The sequence below is a fragment of the Pantherophis guttatus genome, chromosome 14 (genome assembly GCF_059756535.1).
Source record: "Pantherophis guttatus breed Tessera chromosome 14, ASM5975653v1, whole genome shotgun sequence".
Taxonomy (NCBI): Eukaryota; Metazoa; Chordata; class Lepidosauria; order Squamata; family Colubridae; genus Pantherophis; species Pantherophis guttatus.
The window spans coordinates 13,081,985-13,106,502 of NC_142076.1; the positions used below are offsets into that span (position 1 = coordinate 13,081,985).

Consider the following 24,518-nt stretch of genomic DNA (forward strand, 5'->3'; position numbering starts at 1 on the left):
TTTTTCACACTTATGACCATACCAGCATCTCCACAGTCACGTAATCAAAATTTGGATGCTTGGCAAATGGTTCATATTTATGACGGTCGCAGTGTTCCGGGGTAATGTGATCTCCTTTTGCAACCTTCTGACAAGCAAAGTCAACGGGGAAGCCAAATTCACCTAACAACCATGTTCCTAACTTAGCAGCTGCCGCGATTCGCTTAATGATTGTGGCAAGAAAGGTAGTAAAATAGAGTAAAACTCACTTAACAAATGTTTCACTTAGCAACATAAATTTTGGGCTTTGTTGAGGACTACCTGTATCTAGAACTTATTTAAATTTCAGGAGCTTGGATAGCTCAACAGACTAATAGCCTGTTATTAACATTCAGCTGTCTGCAATTATTGCATGTTCGAATCTCCCCAGGCTCAAGGTTGACTCAGCCTTCCATCCTTTCTAAGGTAGGTAAATTGAGGACCCAGTTGTGGGGGCAATAAGCTGACTTTGTATAAAATATACAAAAGTATGAAGGCTATTGCTTAACGCATTGTAAGCCACCCTGAGTCTCCGGAGAAGGGCGGCATATAAATCTAATAAAAATAAAAATAAAAATAAATAAAAAATAAAAACTGTTTGTAACTTGTACAAAACTAAGGAAATGCATAGGAGAGCTATTCTAGTCAATTATTGCTTGCCAGTACAATCATATTACAAAATATAACATTATTGAATTCAGTGTTATTACTTAGTATTGAACTACCTTTTTCAGTCTGATGTCTTTCCAATTCCTTCAAGTGCAAAAACATTCATGCATATATTTTTTTTGTTTAAAAGGCAGCACACAATTTCTTTTCTGCCATCTCCAATGCTCTTCCTGTTTCATCTTTCTTACCCTTTCTATACATCTGTAAAATCCCTGTAATTCCTCAGAAATGGTTTGATCTCCGCTGCCTGTTATCTGCTCTCATGCTTTTGTATAGAAAGTATAGGGTTGAACTATGCTCTGTAGCAAAGCTTTGCATTGTAGAAAAATTACCTCTACATAGCTACATGCACTGTGCCAGTCAGCTATTGATATAATTGTACAACCTCAGAGGTTTCTTTTAATCAATGTCCCTAGCATTTGGAAAGCTTCAAGGACATAGTTAAGGAAGAAGTACTTAAGTGAAACCACTAGCTGGACCTTGTACCAAAGAGCTTCTATGAAAAACAGCTTTCTTTTGTCCTGTTTCTTCTGTATATTTTGGAATATAAAGAGAATACAGTGGCATATTACGTTGCAAACTCACCATGCAATATTCTAACAATGTTTCTAGGATGTAGAATACAAGATACAGTACAAACTAAACAAGCCTTTTAAATTAAAATTACATGTGTGCATAATCACAGGCATGGGACATATAAGAAGATAAATATGTTACTGCTTTCCCCCCAAACTTTCTTATTTTGTCATCTTCTTTTTATCAGTCAAAATTCTCTCTGATTCAATATGGCTTTCTTTTAGAGGTAGTTACTGCATCGGTTATTTGCTGCTTCATTCTGATGACTCAGTTTCCATTTTCTGGGCCCAAATGGCCTAACACAAGACCTAAGGAAAGAGGAGGAACAGCTGCAAATAGTACATTTTTTTTTCCCTCAATCAGTCTCAAATCCAATTAAATGCTGCAGCTCCCTACCAGGCTGAGGAATTGTTTCATTTCACGCATGATAACTCAGAGCCAGGGAGAAATCTAACTTGATTATATCACATCCCTTGTTTCTTCTGTTTTCTGTATTGCTGCTCTTTAAAACCTCAGCTACGTGTAAAAAAAGGAAAGTGCGACTTCTGAATGGTATTGATCTTCAGGTGTTGGTTATCACCTTTAAAGCGCTCCATGGCATAGGGCCTAGCTATCTCCGAGACCGCCTGCTGCTACCGATGACCTCCCATCGACCCGTGCGCTCCCACAGAGAGGGCCTCCTCAGGGTGCCATCAGCCAAACAATGTAGGCTGGTGGCCCCCAGGGGGAGGGCTTTCTCTGTGGGGGCTCCCACCCTCTGGAATCAGTTGCCCCCGGAGATAAGAAGAATCCAGGACCTCAATGCCTTCCGTCGTTCCCTGAAAACCTATCTTTTTCAGCAAGCAGGGTTGGCTTAAGAAGAAATTTTAAAATTTTAAAATCCTTTTAATTAGTCTGTGATTTTTAATTTTTTGGGCCAAATTTTATATATATTTTTAAATGTTTTAATATTTGTATTCTATGTTTTTTATCTTGGCTGTACACCGCCCTGAGTCCTCAGGGAGAAGGGCGGTATATAAATTCGAAATTAAATTAAATTAAATTAAATTAAATAAATCAACGGGAAAGGGTATTCCTGCCAACAAATATGTCCCCTCCCACAGAGGTAGTGCTGTGAGCCTGTGATTTCCAATAATAATGAGACAAGGGAGCTGTCCAGCAGAGAGAGAGAGAAAAAAAAGAAATCAGAGCGGAGCTGTCCAGCTAAGTAGTTAGATGGTGAGCCAAGAATAAGAACAGATCAGAAGAAGTTTACCAAAACAAGAGACAGATATTTGTGGAAAGACAGTATTCCAGTTGGAAACACTAGGTTCATCCAGGGGGGAAAAAAAACCCCAGGCCGTGCATTTGTGGGAAAAATACTAGGAAGAAAGAAAAATATGAGCTGGAAGATTTTACAAGCAAATCTGGCATCTGCTAATCCTTTTTAGACGTTGTTGTGACCTCGGTTCACTTAGTCATTACAGTCATTACAGGACACAATTATTCTCAAACAAAACTATTTTATTATAACAGCTGAGAATTATGTACATTCCCAGCTTAGTCCAAATTAATTCCAAAACAAGTCCTTCAGAAAAAGTCCTTCGGGCTTATCACAAACCTTTATCTTCTTTGGCACCCTGCCAAAGGCCTTTCTTGACAAAGCCCCATGAAGTTCAGAAACAAGAAACTGACTGGAAAACAGATTTAGCAACATTGCTTTCCTACAAAGAGCCCAAGAGTCTTTGCTGCTCTTTTAAGCCTTATGGGAGGGGCCAATCATTTCTTGGCCTTACTCCCGAGTCGTCCTTTTTGCTTTAGCTGCTCTTGCTTTCTGGCAGCTCTGTGCATGCATGCACTAGGAACAGGCTCCTCCTGTTCCTCTGCCTCTCTGCTGTCTGACTCTGGGGGCTCCGGAGTCCACACATTGCTCCCAGATGGCCCTGGCCCTATCTCTGCCTCCGATGCAGAGCCCTTGTCTGGGCCTTCCCCTGACTCCAGGACTGGCCCATAGTCCTCCCCAGCTTCCTCACTGTCCGACTCCACTGCTAGCTCCGCGGGCTACTGGCAGACCACAACAGACATCAGCTCAAAACTTTCCTATAGAAGGGATGCTAGGAACCAAGATTCAAGGTGTTGTGTGAATACAGGCATAATAATTTAATTAGCTGTTTTACACTCCATGCCACTACCATTGTTGTTCCTGCAGTTGGTGAAATTGTGGTAGAGACCCAGCAATAGGCATTAAAGAATGAGAGTTTAGGTTATATTGCTGGCTTCTAAGGTAGAAGAGCATATAAATCCAATAAATAAATAAATAATAGAACAGGATGTGAGGTTGGGATGTACTTCACATTAATTATCAAGGAAGGCTTATCAGGCCATGTCAATTATTCAGGACACAAGATATTCCTCTGCGGTGCAGGCTATTATGTGCATGGAAAGATGAGAGAATAGTAATGACTCAGCTCTTCCTACAATGATATCTCTTGGGAATTGGCGGCCTAAGAGAAAAATAAACTTTCCCGTTGCTTGACTATCATGCTTTCCCCACAAAAGAGCAACAAATCAAATTGTCACCAGACATTCGAATCATTCTTCTGGGTCGTTGTCTCTCCATTATAAAATCTCCTAAGTGACTTGTAAAAAAAAAAAAATGGAATAAAGTCCATGCCAAAAGAAAAAAGAAATGCTGTGCATAATAGTTGTGTAGGTCCCATCTTAGAGAGGTTTCGCAAATAGAAAAGAACATGTTACTCTTATATGCAGAACTGGAAAATCCAAAAGCATTTCATAGAGATGGGTGCATTTTATGGCTGGATTAGACAGCAATTTTAAACATTAGCTATTAACCTGAAACTGTATAGTTCTCAGAAATAATCCCCTCTCCCTGTGCTGTTATACAATTCCACCAGTGTGCACGACAGAGGAAGAGGCTGAAAACATCCATCCGTCTACTCTGCAGTGAGATTTATTCCATCAAACTCTTACTTTCCTTCCACAGTCTAGTCTAGTAGCAGTTATTCTAAGTGGTTGTAGGCCAGAGAAAAATTGGAAGCCAGACAATCTGATGGTGCAGCTGAAAGTTGAGTTCCTTTTGGTATCTGAGAACAGTTTCTTCTCATGTCAGCTATTACAAGTCATTTAGCTGTAATAGCTCACCAAACTTCCTTTTTCCTTCTTTCTACCCATTATCTTTTTATGTTTTTCATATTATAAGCCTCCAGGCAGGGACAGACTGTTACTAACTTTGTGCATGCTGCTTTTTAGATAATTCTTTCTGCAATATAATTATCTGCTATAACATTCAGTTATAGGGATGCGGTGGCTCAGTGGCTAAGATGCTGAGCTTGTCGATTGAAAGGTCGGCAGTTCAGCAGTTCGAATCCCTAGTGCCGCGTAAGGGGGTGAGCTCCCGTTCCTTGTCCCGGCTTCTGCCAACCTAGCAGGTTCGAAAGCAGGTAAAAAAATGCAAGTAGAAAAATAGGGACCACCTTTGGTGGGAAGGTCACAGCGCTCCGTGCGCCTTTGGCGTTGAGTCATGCTGGCCACATGACCACGGAGACGTCTTTGGACAGCGCTGTCTCTTCGGCTTTGAAATGGAGATGAGCACCGCCCCCTAGAGTCGGGAATGACTAGCACATACATGCAAGGGGAACCTTTACCTTATAACATTCAAATCTGACTTAGATGATCAGTTCTGCTATACAGTATTCAGCCTGCCAATTATTATTTTTTTAACTGTGGACAGGGTATGTTTCCTACCAGTCAGCTGGTTTATTTATTTTGTTGAAAATCAGTAGAGGCCAAAACTTGGAAAAAGGAATAAGTAAGCAAAAAACCATTTGTGAAGAGCTTGATTGCATCAAAGTTGTAGTCAATATGTTAGCAATTAGCACAATACAATATTGGCACAGACATGTGTCTTGTAAGAGTTATAAATTGCATACTTGAGGTTACTGAAGAATCCCCAAGGAGTTTCTGCAGGTACATATTGTGTGCCATTCTATAACAGAAAGGCCAAGAAAAGGTCTTTATGGAGACATGGGCAGAGGAAAAAAAAATGTTATTCTTATTTCAATTATCAGGTTGACTCTGTGATAGGACTAAGCTGAAGACACCATAGAACTGAGCCAGATCAGAGTAAAAACCCTGAGCCAAATAAAATTGTAATTGATCAAGTGGTCTGGATTGGATAATTGGATCTGTTGCTTGAAAACTCTGGGAATCGCAGTCCTAATGCATCTAGATGGCATAAGGCATGGAATAATTGCAGCACAGTAATGTATTTTGTTGGAGTCAACTTTAAAAGAACACACACACATTATTATTATTCATTTTATCCACATTTGATGGCCAGCAAAGTAAAATGTGAGACAGTAGAGGATAGATAGAACATGTGATGAAAAAAAAATCTGCAAAATGTGATAGAATTAAGATAGGACAAATTAATTTTTCAACTTCCAGCACAGCCACGGTCATTCCTAAATATGAAAGTAGCCACTTTTAAAACACTTAATTATATAACCCATTATATGTTAGCAAAATACTTACTGTTGATAATTTCTTGTGTTGGTAGGAGTATCCAGCAGTTTCCCCAAACCTCCTAGAGAATTTTTTTTCATTTGCTTTCTTCAAAGCATGTGTGCATTTCTGGACATTTTTATTTCTTTTTACCTTATCTATTTTGTGCATGTGGGATTAGTTAAAATCCAACTAATAAATAAAGCCCCAAACATTTTGATATCAGCTATCCAAAACTCCATTCTACAGAGATCCTGACAAATCCATCCACAGCCTTGAACAATATTTTACAGCTCTTTCATAAACAGGGAAAAAGGGTTTCCCTTGAGTGTTTTTGGCTCCCTTTTTTTTTTTGCCTTCTGTCTCTTCAGAACCCAGATGCTTTACAATCAGTGTCGGATCCTCCTAATGCCTCGTTGATTAGTCATTTGGGAAGTGGTGTGTGAGTGTATGTGTTGGGAGAAGGATTATATTACATGCCTCTGGATATGCAGTTAATTTCAACTCCTGTTCTTTGCTGAGATGGTAGTGAGACTCTCTCAGATGAATCTTTTATTGTTTGCTCTTGAGTCATGCAGAGGGACTTCCTATTAATAAAAACCTAAATGATACATACTGTATCTCCCCCAAAGATCACATAAACCATCAGAAAAGAAAGCAAAACCAGAATCGTTGAAAGAGAGAGCAAATGCTTTAAAACTGCTATCAAATAAAAACACAATTCACCATGCCATAATGGCAGTCGGTTTGAGATTAGGTTGCCTGCTTAAACTCAGTCTTACATTCTAATGGAGGAATTAGAATCTGGAGAAGCTAGAACTGTTCTCTAAGAAGGCTATTACAGAGTATTGTAAAATCAGTAAAATGGTTATTGTGGGCTGTTGTAAATACAACTACCCAGAGTCTCTGGGACTTGGGCTGTGTACAAATGTAATTGTAAATATAGAAGTAACAGCCTTATTATGTTTTGTCAAGGACATTGCAGCTGTCTAAGAGCACAATTTAATATATTGTGATGCTTGCTAATGAAGTTATTCCAAAGAGTTTGGTTGAATCTAATGCACCGGAACAACTGCTTAATGGCAAATTTTTTCTCCCCTTTCTCCCCTTAATAATCCATCAGGAATGTATCTTTGTAGGAGTGAGACATATTCATCCATATGGTGGCAAAAATCATAGGCCTTTGGGTAGCAGCTTTTCCAATTAATAATTTTTATTAAAAGCTTTTGTGAGGTATCAATGACATCTGTTAAAGTGAGCTGCAACTCATGAAAACTTATGCCTTTTAATAAAAATTGTTAATTGGAAAAGGTGCTACCAGTCTTAGGAATATACTGCATCCAGTTTGGGTTGCCATGATGTAAAAAAGATGTGGAGACTCTAGAAAGAGTGCAGAGAAGAGCAACCAAGAGGATTAGGGGACTGGAGGCTAAAACATATGAAGAACAGTTGCAGGAACTGGGCATGTCTAGTTTAATGAAAAGAAGGACTAGGAGTGACAAGATAGCAGTCTTCCAATATCTCAGAGGCTGCCACAAAGAAGAGGGAGTCAAGCTATTCTTTAAAGCACCTGAGGGTAGAACAAGAAGCAATGGGTGGAAACTAACTTAGAACTAAGGAGAAATTTCCTGACAGTTAGAAGAATTAATCAGTGGAACAACTTGCCTCCAGAAATTGTGAATGCTCCAACACTGAAAGTTTTTAAGAAGATGTTGGATAACCATTTGTCTGAAGTGTTGTAGGGTTTCCTGCCTAAGCAGGGGGTTGGACTAGAAGACCTCCAAGGTCCCTTCCAACTCTGTTATTCTATTTTTAATATTATCTTGTGCAAGCCCCATTTCAATTACTGGAACAGTTTAAAATCATCTGTACCTAGAAGCAGTTCTTTGCGGGATCAAACCATTACTGCTAGATAAACATAGGTTTACTGTTAAACTATTAGGATATAAATAAGGCACACTATTTCACACCTCAGTGAGTAAAAATAGATAGATAGTAGCAGGAAGATTAATTTTCATTCACATCATAGAATAGAGCAGCATGTGGGGGGGGGGAAGCTGCAGAGAAACTAATAGGGAGATTATTGTTGGTGATAACCAGTATAACTTCATTTAGCTGCAATTTAATTTTACTTATAGACTGGTAAAGAGATAGCTTACTGAGCTAATCAGACCACAAGTCTATTATATGAAATATTTCTTTATTAAAGGTAATGTATGGACACGGACATTAGCCACAAGGGTTTTTTCTTCTATATATTTTATATTTTAAGAGAAAAAGAAACTTTGAACAATCAATATAATAGTAAAATATGGTCTTAATACTATTCCTACTCCTAGGATATGCAGATGGGTTTTAGTCTGTCCTTTCAGACTGACATTTCTTAATTTTCTTTCATATGATGCAAGAATGCATCCCAAGTGTATTTCATTTAGCCAAGTAATAACTTTTATGATGGGGAAACCATTTTGCATTATCAGATAGAAAGCATATTCCATCCATCAGCCATGTAATTGAATGGGAAATAACGAATGAATGGATTTACTCTTAGTGTAACTTAGATGGAGGCTTTAAATAAGTGGCATATGTAGTAACACAATCTTATTTTGTGGTGTAAATCAAAGTGTTTAGTGGGCTTTATCGAACTTGGGGGTGGTATTTTATAATTTCATAACTGGAAACAGACTTGGCTCAAAGTCAGATATTTAAACCATTTGAACAAACATCATTCTGTTTATCTTTGGGGAAATATTTGATCATATAACATTTTGAAGCTGTAAATTGCCTCGGAAAAGATTATATACAGTATTAAAAATGCTATTACTGATTCTATACATTACTAATTGTATAGATTTGAGAAAAATTTGTCCTAAGTAAAAGAGCTTGTTCCAGTAATTAATGCCAGCATCTTCTTAGAAGAGATTTTTCATTCCATTTTCATTCACACAAAATGAGGAATGATTCTTTTGGGATGGCTTAAAATTAACGGACAAACTTGGAAGCAGCATCCAAAGGTTTTCTTCAAGGCTCTGAAAGTCCAGGTCAAAATATTAATTTGAGACATCCCCCCCCCCGACTTTTTTATAATTGTATCCTATGTTAATAGAATTTCCTCCCTCCATTTATCTATCGATAATCAATAGTCCAATAACAAGGAGTGTGTGAGAAATTCTTCATACCGTATTGAAATGGGATTTTAATCAATTTATATAATTTCCTTGAGTGAAAAATTACCCATCTATTTGTTCATTTCCAGTACTAAGCTATACCTTTGAGGTAGTGGTGGAATTCAATTTTTTTACACCGGTTCTGTGGGCGTGGCTTGGTGGGCATGGTGTGGCTTGGCTTGGTAGACGTGGCAGGGGAAGGATACTGCAAAATCCCGATTCCCTCCCCACTCCTGGGGGGAAGGATACTGCAAAATCTCCATTCCCTCCCCACTCCTGGAGGAAGGATATTGCAAAATCCCCATTCCCTCCCCACTCCTGGGGGAAGGATATTGCAAAATCCCCATTCCTTTCCCACTCCTGGAGGAAGAATATTGCAAAATCTCCATTCCCTTCCCACTCCTGGGGGAAGGATATTGCAAAATCCCCATTCCCTCCCCACTCCTGGGGGAAGGACATTGCAAAATCCCCATTCCCTCCCCACTCCTGGAGGAAGAATACTGCAAAATCCCCATTCCCTCCCCACTCCTGGAGGAAGAATACTGCAAAATCTCCATTCCCACCCCACTCCTGGGGGAAGGATATTGCAAAATCCCCATTTGCTTCCCACTCCTGGGGGAAGAATATTGCAAAATCTCCATTCCCTCCCCACTCCTGGGAGAAGGATACTGCAAAATCCCCATTCCCACCCCACTCCTGGGGAAAGGATATTGCAAAATCCCCATTCCCACCCCACTCTGGGGCCAGCCAGAGGTCGCATTTTCCGGTTCTCCGAACTACTCAAAATTTCCGCTACCGGTTCTCCAGAACCCGTCAGAACCTGCTGGATTTCACCCCTGCATCAAGCCCAAAGAAAGTCCAGAATAGATCCCGGGCAGCAGGTTGGTGTAGTCCCTTCCAAGTTCCATCCCTATTATTCTAGCTTCTGATAGCTCTGAAGAGTTCTTCTTCTTCTTCTTCTTCTTCTTCTTCTTCTTCTTCTTCTTCTTCTTCTTCTTCTTCTTCTTCTTCTTCTTCTTCTTCTTCTTCTTCTTCTTCTTCTTCTTCTTCTTCTTCCTCTTCCTCTTCCTCTTCCTCTTCCTCTTCCTTCTATGCCCCAGTCCAGAGATTTCATGAATGAAAGCTCCATCCCTGCGTGGGGAAGGGGGCTCCCCAGAGACCCCCTTCTCAGCCTCCCCTCGGGAAGAGCCGGCGCCTGCCCGTCCGCCCGCCCGCCCGCCTCTGCCTCTCTGCTGCGCCTGTGCGCGCAAGGCAGGAGCGCCAGGGAGAGGCGGGCGTCGGGAGTGGCCAGTGGCGCAGGGCAGGGGCGAGCGGGGGTGGGCAGAGCCGAGCGAGCGAGCGCCGGAGAAGGTGTGGGGGGGGAGACCGAAGCCGAGGCCGGGGTAGCATCATCACCGCCGCCGCTGCTGCCTCCGTCCATCTTCTGCAAGCCGGCGGGGCCGAGCAGGTGCGGCGGCGGAGGGGGAAGCGCGCATCGGCGGCGGCGGCGCCTCCGCCAAGATGTTGGAGATCCAGCTGGACGATGGCGGCGTCGGCGGCTACCCGGGGGACGACTACTGCTCGGGCTCGGTGATGTCGGAGCGCGTCTCGGGCCTGGCCAACAGCATCTACCGCGAGTTCGAGCGCCTGATCCGCTGCTACGACGAGGAGGTGGTCAAAGAGCTGATGCCGCTGGTGGTGACGGTGCTGGAGAACCTCGACTCGGTGCTGACCGACAACCAGGAGCACGAGGTGGAGCTGGAGCTGCTGCGGGAAGACAACGAGCAGCTGCTCACCCAGTACGAGCGGGAGAAGGCGCTGCGCAAGCAGGCCGAGGAGGTGAGCCAGACGGGCAGAGACCCCTTCTCTTCCCCCACTCCGGGAGGGCGAGCCGGAGGCCCGGACTTGGCCGCGGAGCTCGGGCTGGGAAGGCTACGAGGCCTCTCCGGCCCTCTGACTCCGCAGCAGAGCTTTTCCTCCGTGGCAGCTGAACATCCCTCCCTTCCTCCCCATCCTTACCACCAGATCAGAGCCATCGGAGGAGTAGCAGCTTCTTCTGTGTGGCAGGAACAACATAGCGCTGATTTATTATGCTAGGAGCTTTGGACCCATTCCTTGAGTGGAGGTGGGGGATGAGGGGCAGAAGCTCTGCTATTCAGCTGTTTTCAGGCTGGGGCTGTGTCTGAAAGAAGGCTCTGACTGGCTGTTTCTCTTAGGGTGGATTAAAGACAAATTTTTAAAAAATGAAAGCAGATGTAGAGAAAAGCATTGGAAGAGGTGGCCTGAATCTGGAGGCATCTCGGAGCTTGAATTGGTTGTGAATTGGCTTTCTTGAAGGGCAAAGAGGAGAAGGGTGGCTTGGGAATCTCCCTTGATTTATGGGGGAAAGAGGGGAAGGAACATGAGGTTGGCTTCCTATGAATAAATGACATAGTTGGGAATAATTCGTTTTCCCCGTCACTTTCCCTCCCAATCCCAACAAATTACACTTCTAGGCCAGCCATCCTTTTTTCCTAGCCTCCAGCGGGACAATCGTCTTTCAGAAGTTTTTTTGCTTCTCATTCTAACATCATCAACCTTGATGAGCTGTTCCGCTCAAGATGATAGGAACTGTCATCTAACAATCTGAGAGCTTGTTTGGTCTGGTAATTAAGGCACCAGGTTAGAAACCAGGAGCCGGTGAGTTCTAGTGCCGTTTTAGATATGAAAATTGACTGGGTGACTTTGGCCCAATCACCAGGAGACCATGCGTTCTAGTCCCGCCTTATGCCTGAAAGCCAATTAGGTCAGGGGTCTCCAACCTTGCCAACTTTAAGACTTGTGGACTTCAACTCCCAGAATTCCTCAGCCAGCACATGCTGGCTGAGGAATTCTGGGAGTTGAAGTCCACAAGTCTTAAAGTTGGCAAGGTTGGAGACCCCTGAGTTACGTGACTTTGGGCCAATCCCTAGGAGTTGGTAAATTCTAGTCCTGCCTTAGGTATGAAAGCCGGGTGGGTGATTTTGGACCAATCATCAGGAGACCGTGAGTTCTAGTCTCACTTTAGGCATGAAGTTGTTGAGTGACCTTGGGCCAGCGGGTCTCTCTCAGCCCAACCAACCTCACAGAGTTGTTGTGGGAAAAATAGGAGGAGGAGGAAGTATTAGGTATATTCACCACCTTGAGTTAGTTATTAAAAAAAATAAATAAAGGTGGGATAAAAAAAAAAACCTTTAAAAACCCCCAAACCTAGAGGTTGCTAGATGTGGGAATCGCTGGTATATTATTGAGGCATTCATCCAAATGCCTTTTCCATTCTTTTTGGCAGTCAACCAAATAGATTGGCTTGTCCCCTGTATTAATTCCTGTTTCAAAACTTGATCATTTATCTTTGGAGGACGTCAGAAAGTCACCCAGCTAGTCTTCTGAAAAATATGTTTTTATCTGTCCCGATTTTTGAAAATATGCTCTCTTTTTTTCTCTTTTCTAGATTATCATTTTCAGAAGTTTAGCTTGCTTCCTAGCGATTTGTCCTTTCTTCCATTTAGCATTTGGATGTACCACCATCCATACCTTTCTTAGCCTAGTGAAAGGAACGTTTGGAGCTGATAAAAATGCCAGCAAAAATATTCTTTCTATCATTGCATGGAATAAAAAGATACATTTGTAAACATAGGAAGAACCAAGCACAAAAGGGACTTTCTTTGGTGGGTGGCAGGTGGCCAGAAAGTACATCTGAATAACTTAGTAGATGCATTTGATCTGCATGGGTTTCTTGACTCCTCTAAATTATATTTGAACTGCTATGTGAATCCAGCTGTTCCAGCAACTTGGTTGTTGAGAAAAAAAACCAAAATAGAGCTACTAAACCCAAAATCATTTCACCCAGGGACATGATTCATTTAATGTGCTCTGCTTAATATGTTAACTGAGTTCAGACACTGTTAGTTGCAAGCAATGGTTTCAATCCTCATGGGTCATGTAATCATCAGATTATTATTATTTTTTTTCTACAAACCAAACCATGGTTAGGCAATAAACATGTCTGGGTATAGAGGGTGATGGGCTTCTCAGAATTGCTTTTCTACACCACGGTTACCTTCTTAATCTCTTCCAATTTTGTCCCGCAGTTATTTAGACTGGAAATGTGGTTTCGATTTCATTATTTTTGAAACGTGGCTTTATTGAATGATATCTTGCTGAGATGGGAGGCTAGGAGTTTTTTAACATTGAAGATGGTGCTGTCAGGATGAATCTTTTTTTTCGTTTTTCCAGATTCATCTTTCTTGGATGTGTCTTTTTATTAAGTCAGCAGGGAGGCCTGGTCTCCCATTGAATTTCTACCAATGGTGCGGCTAGGACTGAGATGGGCAGCTGTCCATTGGAACAGAAATGAGAGCTTCCACATCATTACATCCTCATTTCTGTAAAAGCACTTTGTGGCTAACATACCCTGACAACCATCGCAAGTGCATTAATACAGTTCGTTTAATCTTGCCTAAATTAGAAACAAATCCAATTTCTCATTCTCGACAATTTTCAGTACATTTTTTTTTTATGATGGTGATCTTGCTTTATGTAGGGTGAGCTCACAAAATATTATAATCATGACCCAGGCAAAGTCAAATCCAGAGGGATTTACCTTCTGTATGGGCATGTGTGTAGGATTATGCTATTGAAGTTGTGCTGATTTCAAATAACTATATTAAGATAGCAGCCTGGATAAAACAATAAGAGAAATTTGCTACATTTTGACTTGGGCCAGGTCTCTAGATTTTAAGATTAGGGAAGAAATGGTTGGTTGTTAGAAAATTATGAGTGCTACAGAAGTACTGCAAGAAAATGAGCTGCATTGTGTTTATATGTTAGCTGGGTACATATATTAGGCTTAGCACAAATAACCTGGGTATTTTGGTTTTGATTTAGCATACTTGTGAACTAGAAGTATGTAAAGCTATCAGGTATGGCTTGATGTCTTGTTCCTATGCAACCATTATGACTCAATAAACCACAGCTAATATGAACTATAGCATAGTGGGAAATATAAATTTGTGGTTTGCTGGACAGGTTTTTATTTGTGAGTTTTTGCAATTTTCTGACTGATGGTTGTGAGAACGGTAGAAGAAATATGTGAAGGTGTGATAAAAAAGAAATGTGAGGGTATATCTCCCTAAAATCCCTAGAAAATCACATAAAATTGTCCTCAATTGCTCTGAATTTTTGTTGCTTTCTTAATTGAAATTTTCCTTTTCCCTTCCCCCAAACTACACATCAGTATTTAAATAGACCAGAAAAGAAACCAACACAATGTGCTTTACCCCTCCTTTTTTCTTTGTGTGAACTAGGAAAGAGCTTCTCTGAGATGTTTTCTCAAATTACTTTCTTGGCCCAAGGTCAGGAAACTTCTATCTGGCTTGGTTGTCCTCTTATCCTTCAAATCCATTTCCTTTGCCCTCTACACAAACATGTGTACACCTATCACAAACATTAAACTCCTGAAATCATTGACAGGGAAAGAGAATCTGTTAATCTGTGCATAAATATACATATCCTTATTTACCTCAATGGCTGTATACTAGATTCTTCCAATCTAAGCAAGTTCCAAATATGCTTCTTGGGGAATTCTGGGAGTTGAAATCCATACATTTCAACCTGGAACTTCTTTAGATTGAGAAACCCTATTACATATAGACTAGACTAGACTAGACTTGAATTTAGAAAGAGTAGAGTAGAGTAGAATAGAATAGGAATAGGAATAGGAATAGGAATAGGAATAGGAATAGGAATAGAATAATAGAATAGAATAGAATAGAATAGAATAGAATAGAATAGAATAGAATAGAATAGAATAGAATAGAATTCTTTATTGGCCAAGTGTGATTGGACACACAAGGAATTTGTCTTTGGTGCATATGCTCTCATATGCAAAAAGAAAAGATATATTCGTCAAGAATCGTAAGGTACAACACTTAATGATAGTCATAGGGTACAATCAAATCATACTAGGAAACAATATAAATTGTAAGGATACAAGCAACAAACTTACAGTCATACAGTTATAAGTGGAAGGAGATGGGTCATGGGAACGATGAGAAGATTAATAGTAGTGCAAACTTAGTAAATAGTTTGACAGTGTTGAGGGAATTATTTGCTTAGCAGAGTGATGGCATTCGGGGAAAAACTGTTCTTGTGTCTAGTTGTTCTGGTGTGCAGTGCTCTATAGTGTCCTTTTGAGGGTAGGAGTTGAAACAATTTATGTCCAGGATGTGAGGGGTCTGTAGATATTTTCACAGCCCTCTTTTTGACTCGTGCAGTATACAGGTACTCAATGGAAGGCAGGTTGGTAGCCATTGTTTTTTCTGCAGTTCTAGTTATCCTCTGAAGTCTTCCTCTGTCTTGTTGGGTTGCAGAACCAACCAGACAGTTATAGAGGTGCAGATGACAGACTCAGTAGTTCCTCTGTTGAACTGTATCAGCATATATGACCTCTTGTCAACATTGAGCTTCAGTATCCAAATAAAAGTTCAGGATCATTTTCATTTATGAAAACCTTATTGATTTATTGAATATATAGCATGGTATTGTTGAGGTAAAACTAACTCTGAAATTCTCTAGCACCAATTCATGGTATTAGACAAAGAATTTCTCAGCCCAGCCCACCAGGATCCCATGTAAACCAGTAAATCTTGTTATGCGAACCATCTGCCTTCCTCTTCACACCTGTTAATATGTCCTTGAAAAGTTTTCAGACTTTCAGAAGCCTCCATGGGACTGCAGAAGTTTTGTTTCTCCAACTAACCCATTTGTAATCAACATCTCCCCCACCCTTACTGTAATGACAAGTGGAAATGAATGAGGCATGTAGCTGCCAATGTTTCACTCTTGACACCTCTACAGTCAGAATAGAGTAGATTTTAAGTCTTGATATAATTTGTTTGATTTTGACTTGGCTTTAATGAACCCATTTCAGTAAACTATGATTAAACAGAACATTTGGGAACCCGGTCTTAGTATTCCATACAATCAACTTCCTGACAGTTAGAACAATTAATCAGTGGAACAACTTGCCTCCAGAGTTGTAAATGCTCCAACATTGGAAGTTTTTAAGAAGAGATTGGATAACCATTTGTCTGAAATGGTATAGGGTTTCCTGCCTAAGCAAGGGGTTGGACTAGAAGACCTCCAGGGTCCCTTCCAACTCTTCTATTCTATTCTATTCTATTCTATTCTATTCTATTCTATTCTATTCTATTCTATTCTATTCTATTCTATTCTATTCTATTCTATTCTATTCTAATGTGTCTACTTAAAATAACATTAATTATTAGGTTGAGTAGCAGCATCCTCTGAGATGACCAATGCAAAAAAGATCTTGGTTCCTCTAGCTAGAGATGCCAGATATTCTACTTAGAAATTACACCCTGATAGAAAAGAGGGGAAAAAACCCTTATTAATACTTGTTAGTTTGTGAAACCGATTGCCATCGACAGTTGTTTAAGAGAGATCAAATTGACATGAGTCTAGGCCTTTTGCCTATTTAGCAGCATATTGTTTAAACAGGAATATGGTTCCCTGGGACCCAGCCAAAGGATTTTCACATCATCTGCTACTAGAATCTTTTTAAAAATCAAATACGTATTGGAGCATTCTATCTTCAAAGTCTATACCGTTTCCAATGAGTTGTCATCCTTCTCCAGCTGGGTATTTGCAGCTTATGGCTTAAATTGGCAAAAGAGAAATAAAACTCCAGGGTGCTGAGTTTCTGTAATAAAAGATTTTAGTATGGTTTGGCTTTGAATGATAATCACGTTTGTAAACATTGGTTCATTTCCACTTCTTTGCTAGCATAAAATTAGAATTATTCAGGTAGTCAAGACTTCTGGATTGGTCTATTTTTATTAAGGATACAGTAGCATCCAGGGTGGATATGATTTAAATCATGATTTAAATCACTAGTAAAAAGGCTTGATTTAAATCAACTCGATTTAAATCATAATTTTTAAAGAGCAACTGTCATCTCTGCTACTCCTTTGACCCATTGTTGACTCACCGATAGTCCCAGTGTTGCAGAATATACAGCCTCCTGCTACATAACTAAGCTCCATTTCATGCTGAATAAACTAAATTATTTATGTATCTTAAATAGAAAACTATCTTACGATAGTTTTTTACCCCAAAAGTTTATTAAAATAAATTCAATAAAAATAAAAAAAATCCAATTTAAATTAAAAAAATCCAACTTAAATCAAAAAAATCTGATTTTTTTGATTTTTTTAAAAAAAACCATTGATTTTTATCCACCCTGGTAGCATCACAGACTACTCATGAATACACTGTGTTTTTTTACTGCATTCGTAATTATTTTGAAAACTAGCTTCTCTCGTAAATTTCCAGTTCAAGAAAGGACAACAGAATAGAATTCAGTATTTTATTGACAAAGAATAGAAGTATGCAATAGACTAGATTCCTTATCGTCTCCTTGCTTCATCGGAGCTTTCTGAAAACCAATGATGTATATTAAACAGAGATTTTCTTGATTATTTGTCAGTTTCCCAAAAGGTATCAGTTTTGATCACTTTGTCTTGTGAAAACAATGAAGAAAAAAAGTGGCACTTGCCCGCAGAAGTTGTAAATGCTCCAACACTGGAAGTTTTTAAGAAGAGGTTGGATAACCATTTGTCTGAAGTGGTGTAGGGTTTCCTGCCTAAGCAGGGGGTTGGACTAGAAGACCTCCAAGGTCCCTTCCAACTCTGTTATTCTATTCTATTCTAACCAGCCAGTGATACTAGCATGGTTCAGCAGGGGTTGCAACAGATGAAACCAAGGTGGATTGGGAATTGGTGATGCAGAGAGCTGGCTTTATAACGGAGGCTTTTGTACCAACACAAGGAGTGGTGGATAGTGCTTCAGATCGATAATGGGGAATTGGCCAAAGTTATGCATGGTGTAAAGATTGTAAATATTTTTTACAATCTTTGTGTTTGCCTTCAGGTCTGAATCCAGGACTGCAGACAAAGGAAGAAATGTTATAGTGCAGACAAAAAAAAAAAATTTGTGCAAAGCCAAAATGATTTTTTTTAATAAAGAAAACAAGGCCCCCAAATACTAATTTGTTCAGGTGACACAGTTGTTAAATGCATATTTTTTTAATATGCATTTTCATAGGAAAATTGCACTGTTTGTAAGAAGGAGCAGCCTTTGATTACAGCTTGTAGTAAAAAGTCATAATTTCTCTGCTCACACCACCCATTTCTGTTATTTATGTCTTTCAATAGAAATTTATTGAATTTGAAGATGCACTGGAACAGGAAAAGAAAGAGTTACAGGTTCAGGTGGAGCACCTGGAATTTCAAACACGGCAGCTGGAGCTGAAGGCCAAGAACTATGCGGACCAGAGTGAGTATAACTGTTGACAAAATTTGGGCATATTCTACTGCATGCCATCCATAGATTTTATTGAATTTGGTTGAATGCATCGTGAACTGCCAAATAGACAAAGCACTAGTTGGCTTCAGAGGTAAAGCATTTACTGGAATTTAAAAGGTTCCTGCTTCAAGTCCTGGCCCTCCAAATAAGGTTGCCTAGGGAACCAAATCCAAATTTTTATAAAGACGCCATTGCATTAGAGCAGGGGTCAGCAACCCGCGACTCTGGAGCCGCATGCAGCTCTTTCATCCCTCTGATGTGGCTCCCTGTTGCCAGTCGGCTCCACAATTGATAGGGCTTTTGGTTAGGACAGGTAGAGGAAAAAAGACACTGTGCTAGGAGGAGACTCTATGGTGGGGGAACCGGACTCCCGGTCAGCAGAGGAAAAAGGATGCCATGCTAGGAGGAGACTCTATGGCGGGGGAAACAGACTTCCGGTTGGCTCCAGAATTGAACAGGGGGCTTTCGGTTAGGACCTTTGTGGCTCTTTGAGTGTTTAAGGTTGCCGACCCCTTCATTAGATAGACCAGTGGTCTAGTGGTGGGATTCAAAAATTTTTGCTGCCAGTTCTGTGGGTGTGGCTTGGTGGGCGTGGCAGGGGAAGGATACTGTAAAATTCCCATTCTCACCCCACTCCAGGGGAAGGTTACTGCAAAATCCCCATTCCCTCCCTTGGGGGGGCAGAGAATAGATGGGGGTGGGACCAGTCAGAGATGGTATTTACCGATTCTCCAAACTACTCAAAATTTCCGCTACCGGTTCTGCAGAACTGGTCAGAACCTGCTGAAACCCACCTCTGCAGTGGTCTGACTAGGCTCAAGGTGTGGCTATTTCTAGCTTGGTTTTAAAAGTTCAGAGGCTGAATCTAAGATCTCTACCTGAAAACTATGTGCTGTATCAATTAACCCACCAGGAAATAGAGGCATGACCTACTCTTTTGTTGATTTGTAATGTTATAACAAAGCAGTGGGAGTAAACTAGAGCAAGCTTGAAAACGTATCCTCCTTCCATTGACAACTTGTTAGTCTCGTCTTTCTCAGAGTGATCCATTTCTCCTCAACCCTGTTTTCTTTTCTTTTCTTTCCTTTTTTAAAACAATGGACAGTTTCCAGGTTGGAGGAGCGTGAATCAGAAATGAAGAAAGAATACAATGCTCTACACCAGCGGCACACAGAGGTATCTCCTCTTTACTGGGAGTGGATGAAAGCTGATTATTATTAGTTAGAATGCACAGGTCGAAAAGTAAATGACAGCAGTAACCCTAACTCCTTTCAGATTTAGGGGACTAGGTTCCCATCTTCTCTGATCATCTGTTCTAGTGTGGTGGGTATTGGAGTACCATAGCATTTAGCAATAGCCCTTAGACTTATATATTGCTTCACAGGGCTTCACAGCCCTCTCTAAATGGTTTACAGAGTCAGCATATTGTCCCCCAACAATCTGGGTCCTCATTTTACCGACCTCGGGAGGATGGAAGGCTGAGTCAAGCTTGAATCAGTCAGGATCGAACTCCAGACTGCGGGCAGAGTCAGCCTGCAATACTAGATTCTAACCACTGCGCCACCACAGCTCAATCATAGCTGGAAGTTTGTAAGTTCTGTCTCTGCTGCACAGAAAAGGCAGAACACTATTTTTTTTAAAAAAAGAGGAAAGAAAAAAAAGAAAGAAAAGCCATTTTCCAGATCAGAAAATGTTGGACTCGGCTACAATTCTAAATTAGAGGGAATCCAGATTAAGTACTGTCTGTCTTTTTCCCCCCCTTCTTTGGCAGATGATCCAAACCTATGTGGAACACATTGAGCGATCCAAGATGCAGCAAGTCGCTGGAAATAGCCAAAACGAGAGTGGTCTATCTGGGAGAAGGTAGGGTGTGCCCCCTGGGCTTTGCCCGTAGGAGTTTCAAGGCGAAAAGACCGTTCTGATCTTGCGTAGATGGTTTTTCTCCACGTAACCGAAATGAGCATCTTGGGACGATAGATGAGCCAGGCTGCATCTTTGAGCCTCAGCCATTTGGGAACAGGGTGAATTACGATGGTGGGATCTGCATGGGGAGAGTGAAGGAAAAATGCTTGAAATGCCTCTAGTTGTGTTACACAGCTTGTTTCACGGTCCCCGTTGGCATGGTCCTGCAAAAGCTGGTTTAGACCAGGGGTGAAATCTACTTACCTTCCTTACCGGTTCGGATCACACGGCATCACATGCGCACACAGATCTTCTGCACATGCGCAGAGGGTAAAAAACACATTACTTCCTGGTTAAAACCAGGAAGTAACGACACCCAGGTGGGTGGGCGGAGCCTTGCACCGCCATCGCTACCGGTTCTCCGAACCATCTGCCACAATCGCTACCGGATCGCCTGATCTGGTCCGAACTGGGAGCATTTCACCCCTGGTTTAGACCTTCTTCTCCCGGGGTTCAGTAACTTCGTCCAGATGTTGTGAAGCATGATTTCAAACCAAAAGGTAGCGAATGTGAATGCATTTCGTATCTCAGCAGAGTTTTTTTAAAAAATGATTTTAAAAATTTGAATGTGAATTCCTTTAAGATGGTTTCTCCCCCCCCCCTATTTTTTCCCAATGTACTATATCCTTCTTAAGAAGTCTGGCTTTTTTGAGATAAGAAACAAACACTTTAAAGTAGAGTCCAAAGGCCAAAATTCTGGAAATTATATTTGTGTCTTCCTGTTCTAGTTTAAGAGCTATAAACTGAGGCAATGCATCGCTTTGAAAATAATTTGGAGCGCGAGATTAAATAAATCCCCTTGAAGTTAATGCAACTCTTAAAGCAGCTGTACTTTTTTTAGGCTTGCAAGAAACTTTTTAAAAGACTGGGCTCCTTCGCTGAAGAGCTATTCTTGTACATGTAGTCCTTGACTTATGACCACAACTGGGCCCAAAATTTCTGTTGCTAAGCAGGACTGTTGTCAAGGGAATCTTGTCCCATTTTACGGCCTTTCTTGCCACAGTTGTTAAGTGAATCACTGCAATTGTTAAGTAAGTAACATGGTGATTAAGTGAATCTGGCTTCCCCATTGACTTTGCTTATAGGAAGGTCATAAAGGGGATCACATGACCCTGGGACACTACAACCGTCATAAATACGAGCCAGTTGCCAAGAATTCTGATCACGTGACCATGGTCATAAGGGTGAAGAATGGTCATAAGTCACTTTTTTCAGTGCTGTTGTAACTTCGAACGGTCATTAAATGAATGGTTCTAAGTTGAGGAATACCTGTACAAGGTCAAAACCTTTTCTGACTCAGTCTTAACAGCTTACAGCTTGCGGTGAAGAACGGAGCCCAGTAAGGATTATTATCTGCAGTCTCTTGTTTTCAGATGCCTTATGCCGTAGGCAGAGACAGACCCACCATGAAATGGGGTTATAAATTACAAAGATGGGGATAGAACAGAGATTGAGTTCATGGAGACAGCACAGGAGCATTAATTTCTTCAACGTTGGACAAGTTGTCCATCTTCAGAGTGAATAGACTCGCTTCTGGGGAAGAGAAAAGAACGTTGTTTTATTAAATCCCTGTAAGGTGTGGGGACGCAGTGGCTCAATGGCTAAGACACTGAGCTTGTCGATCGAAAAGTTGGCAGTTCAGCAGTTCGAATCCCTAGTACAGGTCTCCTCTGTTTGACTAGATGACCTCCATGTTCCCTTCCAACTCTTTTACTGCTACTGCTATTCCCAAGCTCCATTTTTGCTGGCAGAGGCGCTGAGGGCCAGATCTAACTACCCTTCTCTGTGAGGGCACCTACCCTCTGGAATCAGTTGCCCCCAGAGATAAGGAGAATCGTTTAGTGATGTTCAAAGTTACAACAAGGGGCGTGGTGGCTCAGGGGCTAAGACGTTGAGCTTGTCGATCGAAAGGTCGGCAGTTCAGCGGTTCGAATCCCGGGCGCCACGTCACGGGGTGAGCTCCCCTTACTTGTCCCAGCTTCTGCCAACCTAGCAGTTCGAAAGCAGGTAAAAAATGCAAGTAGAAAAAATAGGGACCACCTTTGGTGGGAAGGGAACAGCGTTCCGTGCGCCTTTGGCGTTGAGTCATGCCGGCCACATGACCACGGAGACATCTTCAGACAGCGCTGCTTCTTCGGCTTTGAAACGGAGATGAGCACTGCCACCTAGAGTCAGGAACAACTAGCAGATATGTGCGAGGGGAAACCTTTACCTTTAAGGTGTGGGGATTGGTGTCCTGTGTAAATCTTTTGTCACCCACCAACCACTATCAGGAGTCTTTTTTCCTTCATCTCAGTCAGTGCACTCTCTTTTGTCTTTGGCTTGTTTTTGGCTGTCCTTGTATTCCACAGTCCCCGTTGCTTATCTCACCTCTGCATGTGGTTTGCGCTGTGATTGTGCTGCGGTTCTTTTTTTGAAAAGTGGGGACATCCTGTATCCTTTAGAACGGAAGCGTGTGTAGGAACACAGAGCGTGTTCTGTAACTCCCGAGTTTATTGAGGATAAGAACATTTTTCCGTCCGATGATGGGAGCACGCAAACAGGCATTCCTTGTGACTTGCTTCCATTGGGGTTTCTTTCTATGAGATGGGGAAGTTTGATGCCCTAATTCAACCAGGGATGCCTTCATTTTTTGCAACTCAAAAATCATATGAACAACAACTGATTTGGACAGACAGATTTTCTACAGCAGGGATGTCAAACTCAAGGCCCGGGGGCCGGATCCGGCCTGTGGGGTGCTTAGAGCTGGCCCATGGGGCTGCCCTGGAAACAGTGAAGGACCGGCTCACGGTGCCTCTGCCAATGAAAATGGAGCTCGGAAGGCCCGCGTGAGGCCCTCTTGAGCTCCGTTTTTGGTAGCAGAGGATTGCAGGAGGCCATCGCAGCTGAGAAGGACCTCAGGAGCCCATTTTCGCTGGCAGAATGTTGTGCCACCACAGGCGCCCCCAACACGAGTGACATTGAGCTGGCCACGCCCACTCTGGCCACGCCCCCCCCAAGGTCAAACACAACCCTGATGCGGCCCTCAATGAAATCGAGTTTGACACCCTGTTCTACAGGGTGAGCACAGGGATCGAGGATCCCATAAGACAGTGTTTCCCAATCTTGGCCACTTCAAGATGTGTGGCCTTCAACTCTCAGAATTCCCCAGCCAGCTTCAAGTAGCTGGGAAACCCAACCTTAGGAAAATATTGTTGGAGTGTAATAAGATAGAAGAACATATATTTTTCTGGTCTGGTTATGAAATTCGAACTCATCCACAGATCTTGTGGATGGCATGGACTCAACTTCTGAGACTTCAAAAACTGTTTATTTTATTGAGTATGGGAGAAGCTAGGTATAGGATGCGTTAGATAGAAACAAAGAATAGTCTAAGGCTTCAAGCACTTTTCTAGTGGTATGAATGGTCTAGGACAATGATGGTGAACCTTTTTGACACCGTGTGCCGAAAAAGTCGTATGGAAACATCGTGCACGTCCACGGTCATCAGAGCCACGCTCCGGAAAACTCAAACTTCCGAGTTCTAGAGTACATGCGCGCCCTATGATCAGCTGTCTGGCGCGCATGCACAGCTTGATTTTCGGCACTGCCGTGTGCGCGAAGGGATCACACTCCGGAAAAACTGAACTTCCGGGTTCTGGCGTGCATGCGCACCTGACAATCAGGTGGCCGGTGTGCATGCACACACCAGTTTTTGGCACTGCCACGTGCGTGGACAGCTGATCATCACACATGCATGCGCACCAGAAATCCGGAAGACAAACAGGCAAGGCTGCGCGTGATGGGCAACATGGCTTTGTGTGCTACTTTGGGCACGTGTGCCATAGGTTTGCCATCACCGGTATAGGAGAAACTTATCCTAACGCCATGAAGATGGTGATAGTTACTACTGGGACACATATGTGTGGAATGCTGATCACTAAAATGTGAAATAATACGAAGCCAGATTTGAGAGTCATCCACCTCTCTTTTCTGCTGGTCTTTTGAATCCTGCTATTTTTAAAGTTTTGAGTTTTCTCCTGAAATGTTGGTAATTTGTAAGCCATCTTGGGAACTCACTGATGAAATGTATACCCCTGCACCCAACAAACAATTCTCAAGTTTTAGATGAAGGCAATCAAAAGCCAACCATAAACTTACTTCCTACTTTCTTCCCAGTTGTCACCTTTAGAAGGAAATCAGCAGTCCTTATTAGAACATAACATAACATAACATAACATAACATAACATAACATAACA

At 41.7% G+C, this 24,518-nt stretch overlaps 1 protein-coding gene across 19 annotated transcripts in view; it reads left to right on the forward strand.

Moving 5' to 3' along the window:
* The first annotated feature begins 10,242 nt into the window (after positions 1-10,242).
* Positions 10,243-24,518, forward strand: part of MAPK8IP3 (mitogen-activated protein kinase 8 interacting protein 3) — a 71,882-nt gene continuing 57,606 nt past the window's right edge. For 15 of the 19 annotated variants that reach the window (XR_004593447.3, XR_015729834.1, XM_034430263.3 and 12 more), the window contains exons 1-4: positions 10,247-10,751; positions 18,167-18,287; positions 19,423-19,493; positions 20,089-20,180. Coding sequence is in view for 17 of the 19 variants with exons in the window: in XM_034430263.3 (XP_034286154.2) it covers positions 10,434-10,751; positions 18,167-18,287; positions 19,423-19,493; positions 20,089-20,180 (602 nt within the window). In the remaining 2 variants the exon portion in view is untranslated. Of the gene's footprint in view, positions 10,752-18,166; positions 18,288-19,422; positions 19,494-20,088; positions 20,181-24,518 lie in introns of all 19 variants that reach the window. The other 4 variants (XM_034430267.3, XM_087878391.1, XM_087878395.1 and 1 more) reach the window with 2 other exon arrangements.